The following is a 16,862-nucleotide window of genomic DNA, read 5'->3' as shown; positions in this document are numbered from 1 at the left end:
CGTTCATGCTCTGTCTCTCTCTGTCTCAAAAATAAATAAACGTTAAAAAAAAAAAAATCCTCTCTCTCCCTCTGCCCCTCTCCCCACTCACACACATACTTTCTCTCTCTCTCTTAAAAAAAAAAAGTAGCCCAAAGGAAGGTAATAATTCCAAGATAAATAGTATTTGGAGTGTAGAAAGGAAGCGAATATACAACAAAAATTAAAGCTTCCAAATATGATTTAAGAAGGACATATCAGGGGTGCCTGGGTGGCTCAGTCAGTTGAGCGTCCGACTTCAGCTCAGGTCATGATCTCATGGTCCGTGAGTTCCAGCCCCGCGTCGGGCTCTGTGCTGATGGTTCAGAGCCTGGAGCCTGTTTCAGATTCTGTGTCTCCCTCTCTCTCTGACCCTCCCCCGTTCATGCTCTGTCTGTGTCTCAAAAATAAATAAACGTTAAAAAAAATTTTTTTAAAAAAAAGGACATGTCAAAAACTTAAACAGGGAAAACAAATTATGACACTACAATTTAAGGTGAGAATTTGCCCAAAGTAAAATCAATGTTTTAAAGTTAAAAGAACTTTTGTTTCAGCAATAACAAGAAAAGTTCAAATAACTTTCAGAGTGTAAGTGTATTGGATATGAGGGCAGGTTAGTCTAAATCTAACAAATAAGGGATGATCTGTGTAGTTTATGACAGAAGGCTTTGGTTACATAAAACATTTGTAGAATATTTTTCCATTTTGTGATTTTTTTTTAACTTTTAATGGAACATCAGTCAAATAACACAGTTTCATAATTATAATCTTAAATATTAATGATTAATGATTTGTATAGGGTAGCAGGCAAAACTGTCATAATTGGTAATCTTTGATAAAAATTAGAAATGCCACCTTTTATGAATAATTTTTAAAACATTAATGTGTTGGTTTATTATTGGAAATTAGTGTCATAAATAGTATATTTTAAATGAGAGAAACACTGAAAATTCTCCTTTATGAAACCTCACATTACTTTAGTGTGCATTGTTCAGCTATAGAATTCTCAAGGAGAGTGTGGATACCCAGATACCGGTGCTATTAGTCATCAAACTTGGAAGTGAGAAGGGTGGAGATCAGGTGTTTCCTTTATCCCTCAATTTTGAAGGAATAAAGGAAACAAAGGAAGTTGGTGAATGACAGACACACACTAACAGACATGCATGATCAGTGATAATCTCTGTCACACGGTATTTTGCGTTATCTGTAAACCTCACAACCAATTTGCAAGGTGAATATTGTTCTCTCTTTTATACTTGCAGTAACTGAGATTCAGAGAGGTATTCAATCTTGCCTTAACACCAGAATATTAGGTCAGCATAATTTTTTTTAATTGAAGTATAGTTAAGACACAATGTTACATTAGTTCCGGGTGCAAAGCATATTGGTTGAATAAGTCTATATGTGAGGCTCTGCTCATCCAAGTATATCTACCATGTATCGCCATACAACACTATGTCGATACTATTGACAATATTCCCTATGCTGTACCTTCTATCCCCGTGACTTATTTATTCCATTACTGGAGGCCTATATCTCTCACTGCCTTTTGCCCATTCTGCCTATTACCACTCCCTCCCTCTGGCAACCTTAATTTTGTGTCAAGTATAATTTTAAATCCCTTGCATTTACAAAAGAACATCTGACAGCTTTTCACTTTGTGTTCCTAGAACATCTCACGTAACACATATCACATTCTGCACAGCGCTATAATTATTGGTAAATATACCTTTTAGCATTTATATTTTACTGTCAGTGGTTGTAAAAGGGCTACTACATCTTAGACTTGTAGCCACACTCTTCCCCCTTGACCCACAGTGTTAGCACAGTGTGTGGTACATAGAGAAGGCAAAAGAAATTTATTGTAGGTGAAACTGCGTTTTGAAATTGACTGGTTAAATGCTTTGTATGAATAGCCAGTCTTTTTTATGTGTAATTTTCTTGTTATATATGACTTAATGAGTCTTTAGTGCCTTTTCTTGGTTTTTCTTCTCTGTGTGTGTTTGAAGAGCTTTGTTTCAGAGATGTCTTAAGTGGAAATCCCTTTTGTATGAAACTGATTGTTTTGGTAGTTAATAACATAAATTAGAAAACAAAATATCCCAGAAAGTTTCCTATTTTTTTTCACTGTTAGTAGGCAAGCAATAATAGTTTGTCTTTGTATAGGTTATGAGCAATCTTGTCTTTCAAAGTATCTATTAAAATTTATATGGTTTGGGGTGCCTGGGTGGCTCAGTCGGTTGAGCCTCTGACTTTGGCTCAGGTCATGATCTCACTGTCTGTGAGTTAGAGCCCCATGTCAGGCTCTGTGCTGACAGCTCAGAGCCTGGAGCCTGCTTCAGATTCTGTGTCTCCCCCTCTCTCTGACCCTCCCGCATTCATGCTCTGTCTCTCTCTGTCTCAAAAATAAATAATCATTAAAAAAATTTTAAAAAATTATATGGTTTAATTATTGCAATTTTATTATATATGCCCCCATATTAGCACATTATTTTGGGGCTGTGGGTGAATGATAGGTGGGTGGTGTTACTGGATTGTGAGGACATGTTACCCTCTTTAAATAATAGCTTGTATTCTCAATTTCTTTCCTCACCTCTGTTTACCCGATAATCATGAAAACAAAATCCTATGCTCAAATACAATGAAAAATATCTGAGTAGTTGTGGTTTCGTGTCCTGCTATGATATCTTAAAACAAATCATTATTATAAATAATATGCATTTTCTTATCATTTCTATAAGGTAACTTTCTCCCACTGTTTTATCATTGTGGAAATATATAACATGAAATACTGTTCTGATTTCCACTAAAACAAGAATTCACAATAGTAATCCTCATATTTCACTATGGAAATAATTTTCCCTGTTCCTCTGAAGGATACCATGTTACAATTAGTCTGGTTTCCTTTTTAAACATGTCTTCACTTTTCTCTTTGCCCCTCTGTGTCTACCTAATATATCCATGCTGTTCCAGGTTCTCCACTCTTCACAATCAAATGACATATTTAAGGGGCGCCTGGGTGGCTCAGTCGGTGAAGCATCTGACTTCAACTTAGGTCATGATCTTGTGGTTCATGAGTTCGAGGCCCGTGGCAGGCTCTGTGCTAACAGCTCAGAGCCTGGAGCCTGCTTCAGATTCTGTCTCCCTCTCTATCTGCCCCTCCCCCACTCATTCCCTCTCTCTCAAAAATAAATAAACATTTAAAAAAAATTAAAAAAAAACATATTTAAGAAAGGCATAAATCTTTTTGGGAAACTTGCTACATTGGCCCCTTCCTTTGCACAATTAATACCCCTAATTATCCTCTTACATTTTCTTGTTTATTTCTACTATAGAGAGAGCAAAGAACACTGGTGTTGGAATCAGACATTTGGTTTGGAATTCTTGTTGCATAACATTTTTTATTTTCTTCCTCAGTAAACATGAATCATATTATCTGCTTTACAGATTTGTATGGAGAATTAAAGCAGATAATTGTATAATATCCAGAACATTTCTTGATATATGATAGGCACTAAAATAATTAATTAATAAAATAAATAATTAATAATTAAAATAATTAATAAAATAAATAAGAATATAATTTATTCTCTTCTTTATCTTGTAACTTCCTTTCCTGTGTTCTGTTTTTCCCATGAGTGTGAGTTGTGAGAAAAATTGTTCTCCTTCATCTGCATTCTCAGTATCTGCCAGAGTTAGTATTTAGTATATATTTTTGAAATAATGAATAAATAATTCGCCTAGTGGCTACCCACGGTTATTTCCAGTGGCAAAGTAGTTCTGTGTATATTTATGTGTTTGTGTGTGTCTTTGTGCATACATGCATCTAATGCCAATTTTTGACACTGGTATATTCAATGGACTTAGAGGAAAGAAAAGAAAAGACATAATAACTAAATGTTGAGAATAAGGAAGTATTGCTTACTTGGTGGTATATCAGTCAGTTTCAGTATCCATTTTTGAGTGCCCATTAATTATCACATGTATATTAAATAATATTTTAAGTTAGCAATTTTTTTCAAAAATTATTCTTTGAAAGCGTTACACACATAGCAATTAAGAATAAGTTCTGAATGATTTCTTTGTCAGAGTGTGAATAGAAGGAACGAAAATATTTCACATGCTTCCCTTTCCACATACCTTCTCTTTTCTCTCAACCACTTCTTTTCTCATCAATCCTATTTGTCAAAGTAAAATATTATTGGACTGTCTCCTGTGAGCTTCATTTTCTTACAATGTGTCTGTGAGATGAAACTTTTTTTTTAATCTTTGTGTTCAGATTTAGTGTTCTTGGAGCCTGTCTATACCATAGTGAGTCAAAACATTTTTGAGCCAAATTATTGAATGGTCTTGCTTCTTAATACATACATGTTAAAAGGATGAATAGGATAATGTTGAAAACTAATGAGATGTATAATAATCTGAACACATACACTTATGTTCTAGACACTGTTCTGGGCAGTACATATTTTTACGTATATAACTAAAGATTCCAAATTTTAGCTCATTAAATGTTCATATAGGCATATGAATCAACTAGGGAAGTGAGGCACTGAGGGTTTAAATGACTTGCTCGAGCAAGGTCACAGTACTGCTAGAGCTAATAATTGAAATTGGGTGGTCTTGCTCTAGAATCTGTGCTCTTAAGTGCCACGCTATAAGTAACAATGCCAGAAATTCACATAAATCTGTGTAGTTTTGCCTTACAACTAAGGCAAGTATTTCAAAAATGTTTGGAATTTATTTCATCGGAATGAGATTTATCAATACAGGCTTCAGTAAACTATCTGTATTTTGTATAACCCTTTCTGGAAAACTTTTAAATTTATAAGCCCAAAATATGAAATTGTTTTTAAATATTGGGTTTGAAATGCGAACTCCTTTCCTGATAGAAATAAATTTCATTATATGGAGATTTCTATAGGGCTTTCTAGAAGAGAGAGAGAGAGAGGAGAACGACCCAGTTTGTACTGATTGATCCGTTTTAAAGGTGCTGACTGTGAAAAACATCTTCAAAATTTGGGTCACGCTCTTTCGGTATTTTTACTTCTTAAGATAAATCTGTGCAGTCTTTAAGAGAAGGCAGCTCTATCAGTTTGGTTCAGTAAAATAACTTTCTTAATGCTTAAAGTTTTTAATGTCTTCCATACATATTTAAAACTTTTAAGCAAGATTCCACATCTTAAATTGTAAGATCCTGAAGAATCATTTCCATGTTTTGTTCAGTGTCCTATCCTGTGTTCCTAGCCCAATGCTTTGTATTTCAGTGGATATTCAGTAAACCTCCTTTGAATGAATTAGCTATATTTAAGCATAAGTACTTAACATAAATCTAAGATCTTCATGGATTAATGTACAAAGATGCTTTGGAAAATAATATAGTTAATATTTAGAATGATTTCTGAATTGAATATCAGGGACTAGAATGAAAGTAAGACTCATACATGTAACTTTTATTTGTTAACTTGTAGTATATGGTGATCAATGAATCTTATGGTAATGGTAATGAATGAATTTTTTGCTTTATTATTCTAATGTTAGTAAAAAAATAGGTTTGTGGAAAATTTTTATATAAAATAAACCCCAACTCTATACATATTAACAAATTATACAAATCAATTGCTAATTTATTATGGTACAAATTGATATAACATATTGATATTAACTTCTCCAGCGAGACTGAATTATTTCTTTCAGTCAGTTTGGAAGCAGGGAAATAAACTCTGTGGTGATATATGCATAAATAGTGTCCTGCAGGTTACTTCCTCATTTTTATATATGACGCCTTAATAAATTAGAATGAAGGGAGGGAGGTATACAGATGTTCAAGTCAGCAAATGAACTTTCAAGGAATTAAGATGAGAATATGTGTATTTGATAATCCATTTTGTTTTCTTGTTTGCAGGATTCAAATTTGGGATACTGGTGTTTCTGTTTTTGAGGATTTTTTTTTTTTGAGGGAAAGTTGTTTTTTGTGGTTTTTTTTTTTTTTTAATCATCGTTCTTGGAATACAGAAGAGGAACCAGAAATACACTCATTTTGTTTCACGCTGGGAACACTCAGTTTTGAGGCACTCACGCCCGAGTTCACAGCCATGTGGCCATCACAGCTACTAGTCTTTATGATGCTCATAGCACCGATCATTCAAGGTAAGACCTTTACTTAGATTTTTGTGCGAAGCTTCATGTTGTTCCTATTTGCACTGGATCCTTTCTTGTAAATCTTTGCTCCATGATTTAGCAGCTTTTGCCTGAATAAATGGCAGTAAATTAAATTAAAAAGGCCATAATATGTACCATGAGCTGCAATAAATACAACTTTGAGTTTCATTTCTGAAAGTAGCTTTTGAAATGTATTTTTTAAAGAATTCTTGCATGTTTTGCTATTTGTTTTTACCACACTTGTGGAAAATCAGCTGAATTGTTAACTATATCATTTATTCTGAATTTTTTGGCCTTCATATTTTTGTAATTACAATATTTTTTAATTTAATATGTATATTTGAAAGAAAACACCCCCAAAATCTGCTTTCTTACACAAGTAATCGTTTGTTTCTGAGTGTTTACTACTGTGTTCAGTCTTTAATATACAGAATGCAAACTAAACCTCTCATTTAACCAAAAATTGTTTCTTTCATATACCTTTTAATGCAAAGAAAGAAAAAAAATGCCAAAATGATATGAACATATGCTGAAAGATAATTTTACGGAAGAAAACTGATCACCTTATAAAAAACTGTATATTTTGTTCATTTAGACATTTTGGTATTTATAACACAAATGTGATAGTTAAATGATCCATCGTTGCAAATTTTGTGAAAGATAATTATTTAATAAATAAGAGAAACTCTATATGGCTTAGTAGAATATTCACTGAATCTTTCTAAAAACTGGCAGTCTACATACATAAGTAGCTTATTGACAATTTAAAGTCTTCTACTAATTATCACTGGTTTTGCACTAAGATGAAAATGGTATAACACAGTCACTCTTTCATACATTAATGGCAATTATAGCAAAGAAAGGGACACAGCTGTATTTACCACTGCTTAGGAGGTCTCAGAATAGTATAGTGTAGCAAGCACCTGAAATCAATTTTTAGCCTCTTTAGCTCACTTTTGGTTTTTAATTGACTACAAATATCTGTTGTAGTTTATCAGGGATGCAATTCTGAATTTGGCACATATTCTTGTGTCAACCTGAATTACATTCTGCCGTCACTATAAAAACTGGATAAAATACCTTCTGTGTCTTTTGACATTTTTTTCCCTAAAGTTTCCCTGGTTTAGCACATGTTTTCTAAAGTAATCACTACAATGTAAGGTAGTGGTTTATTAAAGACATGAAAGTAAACCTGTACAACCATGTAGTTTTAAATGATGCAAATTCATCAAAAATTTCAAAATGTTTCTTTAATCCATATACTGATGGAGAACTTACATTCACATAATTGGGTACATATATCATTTTGTGGTAAGGGACAATAAAAGAATTCTGTCCCTTTAAACAAGTGTTTTTCTAATTATCTGTATATCTAAAGATTATTCTAATTAGGTTTTTTGGTGTTATAAAGATGCCTCACTGATAAGGTTATTTTGAGGATTAAATGAATAGCATGTGTAGAGAATCTAGCACAGTGCATGACAAGTATTCAGTGTTTGAACATATTAATTTTCTTCATCATACTATCTGCCTCACTAGTTTATTTTTGTTCTAATTGTAACAACTGGAAATTAGCTAACCATAAGAGCTATTTCATTTGATGTTGATAATCAGAAAAACACAAAAAAAAAAACTCTTTCACTCTTTCTATATACATAAAATTCATATTCAAAAAGTCAGTCTAAAGTTATACTTGGTTAGGGGAAGGTAGATTAAAAATAGCAGAAATAGACATTGTAAGAGGCTCTCTTTTCAGAGGTGAAATTTCTGATTTCTAGAAACTGATACCCACTATGTATTTCAGTTGGCCCCAAACATGGCTGAGCCATAGATCATGGGACTCGGATTTGGACCTGTCTCACCCCGCTCCCCACCACCACACACACACACCCATTCACACACTCATCCTCTCTCTGAGTAACTCTGAAAAGTATTTAAAAACTCCTAATAGAGCAAATAGAAAATTGACCTGGTATATAAAATATGTTGGGCTAAAACTGAAGTAATCCTTTCTGCTGCATGTGAACTACTTTATATTATCTTGACTTTGAGCCATATTATGCTACATAATATAGAAGCTTTCTATTTATAAACTTTATCCTTATTACCTTGAATAGGAATTTTAAAACTTCACACCTGAAAAAATGCAAGTCAGTTTTGTCTGTGTTCTATAGAAGGCCTTCTCCACTGCTTTTGTGATGCCATTTCTGACTTGTAAATAAAGGGCTTCTTCATATGAACAGCCTTTTGGAACCCAGATTGCTTATAAATACAGGAATGCATGTACCTTTGATCAGTGTTGATATTAGAAGATAGACTTTTCTTTTTAGAATCCCTACCAATCCTGTCTTAAAGGAATACCACATAACTTGGAAATTTAGACAGCTGAGTTAAAATGATGTCATAGTTACAGAAGGACGTACTCTTGTTTCTGAAACATCCCCTGGTAGCATCTCTTTGCCTACTGCTGTTGAGATGTCCAGCTTCATTTGCTACTCCTGGCCATAGAGAATTAAGTTATCTGGGTATGACCTGAATTGCTTTTTTCTCTAGAGCAAATAATAATGATGGCTACTGATTTCATAACCATGAAGTTTAGATGTATTGATACAATTAATCCTCACAACATTCTCATGGGTTTAATATATTTACTATTACAGTAAAACCTTGGTTTGCAAGCATAACCCATTCTGGAAACTTGCTTGTAATCCAAAGTACTTGTATATCAAAACGAATTGGCTCAGTTGTGATCATGTGACGTGAGATGTCATGTGCTACTCATATTGCAAGACATCGTTCTTTTTTCAAGTTAAAATTTATTAGAAATATTTGCTCATCTTGCAGAACACTCACAGAACAAGTCATTCACAATCCAAGGCTTTACTGTATTATCATTATCATTTTTTTACAGTAAAAACATTGACATACTGAATGGTAAAGGAACTTGACTGAAGTTATACAACTATTATGAGACCTAGATGGGATTTCAAATGAAGGACCTGGCTTCTTGAGCTCTGGCCTTACTGCCAGTAGTTAATTAATTACTATGAAGGCCTTTCTTCCCTGCAGATCATTTGGGAGAAGGTGAGGCAGACATGCAGATCCCCTGCCTCTTCCATGTTCTGGGCACAGGCAGATGGGGCTTTGGAAGTCTTACAGACCTGTGATGAAATTTCAGCTCTGCCAGCTACTAGTTCTGTAACCGTGTTACTTGGTGAACTTGTTGACAAATATCCATTATCACCCAATGTGAGCCAGAAAACTGGGCTAGCTACTAAAAATATGGTAGTAAACAAAAGATTTTAATTCTTCCCTCAAGGAGCTAACAGCAACTTAAAAATTTGTAAGCCTGCTTTTTATCTGCAAGCTTGAACATTTATTCCCTCAGAGTTATTTTAGAAAATAGAATAATATCTATGTATAGCTTCTAATGTAGTACTTGGCTTTGGTAAATCTTTCTTATATTTTTCTATTCCTAACTACCTTGAAATGGAGCTAACACTCTGAGAATTAGATAAGAATTCCAAATTATCTTCATCTTACTGTGAGAATTGAAATACACTTTTTTTTGGTACTTGAACCTCTCCATTTAAGTTTTTCCAGTATATTCTCGGTACTAGTTTCTAAACAAATTCTCAAGCTGGTATGCATGAAGGTTTAGGATATAATTGTCTATATATAATAACGTATTATAGTATATGATTGTATATAGTTGTAGTGGTGGTACTACATAACTGGTAATATATAATTGTTGGTGGTGCATTTTGTGCCTGATTTCCACATGGGTAAAATTAGAAAGTAAGCTAAAGAATAAATCTGAAAAGTGTTTACGTTAGTTGAATAATCTCCATGTTATCCTAGAAAGTCTGGCCAGTGTTTGATATAGGAAAACAAAATTAATCAGTACATCCACACTGTATATGTATATATACACAATTTTTAAGGTAGGAAACGTCTCTGGTTCTGTGTTTATCTGTTCATATTTTTTGTCTCTGTGTACCTCTGTATTTCTCTTTTTTTCTGTTTTCCATGACTGTGCCCCTTTCCCGTACAGCCATAAACCCTTATCTATAATGCAGCGAGACCTGGCAGAAGTAAAAAGAAACCACTAAAGCAGATGGCCAGTTTTTTGCTGTTAACTAATGTAGTGTAGCATGAAGATAAAGGATTTTTTTTGTTGTTGTTGTTGTTCTATTGATGTGGTTGGGAGCAAGGGACAAGAAGGGAATTGGAGAACAATAATCTGATAATAACCTGGGCACTAGGGCTTATTATGATTGGCAGTAAAGGAATACCAATGTCCAGTGTGATACATGGGCTAAGAGATCTGGTACCCAAGCCACAATGGATTGAGAAGGTGGTTGGGGTGCTCAGATATTTTAACCGTATCTCCTCTTGATTAAATTGTACTTATAAACTGCATCACAATTGAAAAGATAGAAAACAGGATAATTGGAACTTCCTGTGGGTAAAGGGGAACAATATATTTATGGTACCTCTGCATGCAAAATGAGGCTTAAAAAAATCCTTCTCTAACCACCGTATGCATATTTTTTCTGACAGTCTATTTTTTAAAGTTGCATGTGTATTTATATATTTGTGGACTTTATAGGCTGTTTTTTAATATGTTCAAGGAATTAATTATAATAATCAGCTATAAAGAGCAAAACTGTTGATCATACCCATATATATTTAGTACTATATTTTTATGTAATTTGCATTTTATTATTAATCTGATTTTTACAGTTATAATACTGTTTAATGTGTCAGTGATTTAAAATAATATGCACATTTCTTAACTTCTAATAAAATATGAAGCTTGAGAAAATATAAAAATACATTTCACTGCATAGCATCTTGCCATATAATTCCCTTTATGAAGTCATATTTTATTGATTGTGAAAAAGTCAGCTTGACTTCTAAGCTCTGCTTAACTTTGTTATTTTTAGAAATTAATCATCCTTGGAATGTTTATAATGTTTGCCAGCCTAGATAATTTGTAATACTCCCAGTAATGCCACTATGTTTATGGTCAAGTATGTTATACAGAAAAAAAGTCTTTGTCATGGTCATGATATATGAGGCTACTGTGGAACACATCCAATACCATCTGCATTACCCACTTGGTACTGAATTTCAAAATATATATTTTGTAAGTTAACTGCAATCTCTAATATCACAATATAAATCACAAATACACATAGATGATAGCTTTCTTTTATAAGAACTTGTTCAGAAACCTTCCCTACCTACTCGGTATGCAGGTTAGTTATTGGAAAAGAACTTTTGCCTTTGCACTTGCAAAATGTGTTATATGTGAATTATATGGTACTGATACTCTATGAGTAACATGTATTTACTGTGAGAGCGAAATAGCATTTTCCTATCTTCAGATTTTAGGTCAGACTATTTGGGGGTGGTTAGGATCATATCTTATTTTTTATATTTCTTGGCCTTGGGGTTGACCAGGACTACAATAGGGTAGTTGTACTCTTGGTGTAGAGTGAATTAAAAAACAATTGGATTACATAACTTATAAATATCTACTTATTTTCCTCTTGTTTGCATTGCTAATTACTTTCATTCTCAATGTAAGAATAAGTGTTTTCACATGTATAATTTCATGTAAGTAGCTATAATACATATTTCATGCATTTACTTCCTCCATTCTGATTGCTAAATGGTTCTTTAATGACCACTCAAAAAATTGAAATGCAGTAGTTGAAAGAGTCTCATTGATTTGTTATGTAAATAAGAGACAATATATTGTATTATGATCTATTTTAATTTGGCAGTTTAGAATAAGACCTTGTTGAAAAATAGGCTCATTCATTCTCTACTTGTTTTTGAGGTTTTTTTTAAATGTTTATTATTTTTGAGACAGAGAGAGACAGAGTGCAAGTGGGGGAGGGGCAGAGAGAGAGGGAGACACAGAATCTGAAACAGGCTCCAGGCTCTGAGCTGTCAGCACAGAGCCCGACACGGGGCTCGAACCCATGAACTGTGAGATCATGACCTGAGCCGAAATCAGACGCTCAACAAACTGAGCCACCCAGGCAGGCGCCCCTGTTTTTGAGTTTTTAACTGATAAATTGAAAACAAGTAACTTACATTTTGTTAATAATTACATTTTGTTTTATTTCTATACTTGCCCTATATTGTTATCATAGCAGGAATTAGGTCCTTTCAATATAGAAAATTGTCTTCCTATTAAAAAAAAAATCTATCTGAAATGAAACATTTGACCAAATAAGCTAGGGTAGTTAAGGATTTGCCAGAAAAATTTGATAGTTGTATTTACAGAAATAATAGACATGAATCTTTGTATAAAATAGGCTCTCACAATGACATTTGTTAAGCTTTAGGTGTTTATTTCATCTATACACACTATAGTTTGTGGTGATTTGAATGCCCTGAAGTCAAGGTTATAGCTTACTGGTAAAGTACAAGCACATAGTCTCATATATCTCTTTGTTTGTCATTGCCAGTGTCACCTACTTTATTGTCAAAGTAACTCTCCTCATACAAATTTAACTCAGAAAGCAAAAATCCAATAATTCTATGACCCAATGATATAATAAATATTAATGTTTATTAGATTTTCCGTGTAGTCGTGTATGTGTATATATTTTTTTAAATTGGAATGTTAGAAATGAAATTTGTCTTTCATTTTGATTTAACCTTAAAATGTAGATATTTCTGTATTGTATTTAAATTTAAAAACAGATATCATATGTAGGATCCATCGGTTACCTAACCATATACTGATAGCTCAAAAGTGAAGGTCATTGACATATTGCCATTATAAATAGCACTATAAAGGAACACATCTGTACATAAAATTTGACTATATCTTTGTATCCCTAGAAGAAAATCTCTTGAGAAATAGAGAGTGAAAAAAAAAAGACTTCTTTTTAGGTTCATTAAGAACTATCTTAAGTCAATGTTAATAAATTATCAATTCAACCTTGCTTGTTATTAATGCAGTTGTTTAGAACAATTCCACAAGTTTTGGCTACTGTAATGAACAATACAAATGAGAATAAACATTCAAATGTTAAGATATTATTTGCCGGGTATGATGATGTATTCAGAAAATTCTAAAAAGAAAAACTTTCTCAGAATAATGAGAACATTTACAGTTCAGATATATGATTCTCATATTCATAAATGATTTGAGTCAAAGCAGCAATGAAATGTATGGCTTACTTAGGAAATATCATAGGAGGAAATACATAGAACTTATGAGAAGAAATGTCTAAAACTTTACTGGGAGTTATAAAAGAGAACATTGTAGGAGCACCTGGTTGGCTCAGTTGGTTCAGCGTTTGACGTCAGCTCAGGTCATGATCTCACAGTTTGTGGGTTCGAGCCCCAAGTCAGGCCTGTGCTGACAGCTCAGAGCCTGGAGGCTGCTTCAGATTCTGTCTCTCCCTCTCTCTCTCTCTGCCCCTCCCCCACTCACACTCTGTCTCTCTCTCAAAATATAAATAAATGTTTAAAAATTTTTTAAAATATATTTAAAGAGAATATGCAACATACTATGTTTCTGAATGAAAAGACTGAGTACAACAACAGTAACGAATATTGCCAAATTATTTTGTATAGATTTTTGCACTACTATATTCAAAGTACCAATATGAGCTTTTCTATGTAGAAATTCAACAGAATTATTCTAAAACCTATATTGAATATTAAATAAGAAAACTAGTAAAAATGGAAAAGAATAATAAGGCGCTTGCCCAAGTGATCATAAAAATATATATTGTACAAATACAGTAATTAAAGATAAAAATCTCAAAATTAGGCAAAGTGATCAACTGTAAAAATGAGATCCATAAAATAGCACTGCAGTTTATATGTCTGTGTGGCAATGTGGTATGAAGGACTCCTCAGAAAATCAATTGTCTAGTACTAAAATAGGGATCAAACCAGTTGTGTGTGTGTGTGTGTGTGTGTGTGTGTGCATGTGTGTGTGTTTCAAAGTATATATTATGAAATTTCTGGAGAAAGTCCTCTTTGAGTTATCTACTTTAATCTCCTTTTTTGAACACTGTATTAAATAGTATAAAGTAGGCTGCAGTCACAGCAGATTCCTAAATTAATAAAGGTTTCCAGAGAATGTTTCCTTGTTCACCAAACATTCCAAAGCAGGTAAGTGTTTCTGATCAGGGCAATGTGTATATGGTGGGAAATGGTAATAGATGTCATTCTTTTGCTCTCACAGTTATACATAGAACCGGTCTAATATCGTGAAGCTTCCAAAGTCATTCTGAGGGTCATTGCCTTTCCGGTCTGCAGGGAGGAGCAAGGAGCACTGTGGAGATTCTAATCGAAAATTTTTATGGATATGCTTGGAAGTAGTGCACATTACTTCTGCATCCATTTCCATTAAATAAAACTCCATAGCTACACCTATAAAGGGGTCTGAAAGGTGTAGTCCTCTTGAGATAAAGGAAGCTATGTATAAAAGATACCATGTAGCTTTAACAAAGAAAAGTGGATCTAATGCACTAATATAGTTTTTAAATGTATAAATGGAGGGATTTTTTTACAGCTTTATTGATACATTTAATATATCATAAAACTTACCCATGTAAAGTATGTGGTTCAGAGGATTTTATTCTATGCATAGGTGTGCAGCCATCAACACGGTCAATTTTAAAACATTATCAGTCCTTCAGAAAGAAACCCCATACCCATTAGTGGTCACACCTGGTTTCCCCTTTCCCAGTCCCTGGAAACCACTAATCTACTTTATATTTCTATGGATTTGCCTATTCTGGACTTTTTGTATAGGTAGAATTGTATCATTTTTGATCTTTTGTGACTTGATTATTTCACTTAACATAGCATTTTAAAAATTTATGCTTATCATAGCATGTATCAGTAATTGATTCTTTTTCATTGCCAAATAATATTCCTTTGTGGCAACATACTACATCGTATTTATCAGTTAATAGAAATGTGGATGATTCCTACTTTTTGGCTATTCTGCATACTGCTGTTATGAAAATTCCTGCCCGAGTTTTTGCACGGACCTGTTTTTACTTCTCTTGGGTACACGTAGGAGTGAAATTGCTGAGTCACATAATAGCATTCTGAATACTGCTAAACTGTTTTCCAGAGTGATTTCACAATTACACAATCCAAACAATATGAAGCGTCTCATTTTACCACATCGTCACCACACTTGCTATTATCGGCTGTCGTCTTTCCTTTAGTCATCCTAGTGAAGATGAAATTGTGTCTCATTGTAGTTTTGATTTGCATATCTTTAATGCATAATGATGTTGAGCTTCTATTCATGTGCTCTTTGGTTGTGTGTATATCTGACCTGGAGAAATATTCAATCATTTCTTAATGACTTTTTATTATGAAGTTCTGAGTGTTCTTTATAGAAATACCTTTTATTAGAAAATAACAGAGAATATTGTTAGAATATATTTAGATTTAAGAGTTCTTTTGACTGCATAGTCTAAGAGAAGCTTTTTGCCTGGATTTACCCACTTAAATCTCATCTATTTTATATTCACTAGGAAATCATATACCGTTTATCTAGCCTCATGCCTCCTCCCTTTTACTTACATATTTAATTTCTAGAAATAGTGCATTAATTCAGATTTTTATTATGACAAAAACTAGTAACTGACAGTGATTGAAATTTCACTCTAATATGTGAATTATATAGCAGTGACTTCTATACAAAACATCAAAGTAATTAATTGGATTCTTCTGGTAGTATCCAATTACTCTTGCCTAAGAACATGATAAAGAACATTAACCTTTAATCCTGGTGACCAAAAGTGTTTCTGTTTTTGGTCTAGTCTGAATTCTAGTCTTTCCATATTTTGGAAATCCTCTTATTTATATATTTTTGTATTTTCACTCAATACTGTAAATATTGAATCTTTCATTTCATTTCCATGGATACTTTTTCTCTAATATGTTCTGCAAACTACTGGATGCTTCTTAATCTCAAGAAAGTTATGCAATTCATTATTGTATCAAATCTGCATATTGTATAATAGTGACTTTTGGAGCCACTCACATCACAGCTTTATTTTTTTTAAAGATTTATTTTTTTTAAAGTAATCTCCACACCCATTGTGGAGTTCAAACTCATGACCCCGAGATCAAGAGTCAGATGCTCTACCAACTGAGCCAGCTTGGCACCTCCTGGACCCACTCACACTGGAGCTTTAAACAAACAAAGATGAGAATCAGAAGAAAACCTGAGATTTTATATGGCAACAATCCTAACAAATTTGCACTATTTCAGCATACTAGGCTTATCTGAAATGTTACTATTTGAGAAGAAAAGATGAGGAGAAAGCTAAATAAAGATAATGCATGATTTATAAAGGTTGCTATGGAATAGCTCCTGCAGTTTTAAGGGACCATGAATGGAGGAAGATGTCAACATATTTAGAAGTAATATTTATGTGAAGCCAGAAACTGAAGTTTACAATATTGTCCAATCTAAGTTGCTTTTAGAATCCTAATTTGCATGCCCCTATTGAATGAAAAGAAAGATTTCAAAACTTAGAGTCTAATTGCATTTCTGTGACTTCCAAGGTATGTGACCTTAACTAATGTGATTCACAGTTTCCTTATTTGTCAAAGGGATAATTAGGCCTACTTTGTTATAGTATGAGGATCAAGTAAAATAATGTATAGAA

The 16,862-nt window shown here is 33.3% G+C and overlaps 1 protein-coding gene across 29 annotated transcripts in view; it reads left to right on the top strand.

Moving 5' to 3' along the window:
• Positions 1-16,862, top strand: part of ADGRL3 (adhesion G protein-coupled receptor L3) — an 823,449-nt gene that overhangs the window by 297,399 nt on the left and 509,188 nt on the right. For all 29 annotated transcript variants that reach the window (XM_045056306.1, XM_045056308.1, XM_045056303.1 and 26 more), the window contains exon 3: positions 5,924-6,168. In XM_045056306.1, the coding sequence (XP_044912241.1) occupies positions 6,114-6,168 (55 nt within the window). In that variant the 5' untranslated portion in view covers positions 5,924-6,113. The remainder of the gene's footprint in view (positions 1-5,923; positions 6,169-16,862) is intronic.

Source organism: Felis catus, chromosome B1 (genome assembly GCF_018350175.1).
Source record: "Felis catus isolate Fca126 chromosome B1, F.catus_Fca126_mat1.0, whole genome shotgun sequence".
Lineage (NCBI taxonomy): Eukaryota > Metazoa > Chordata > Mammalia > Carnivora > Felidae > Felis > Felis catus.
This window is presented reverse-complemented; position numbering and strand designations above follow the sequence as displayed.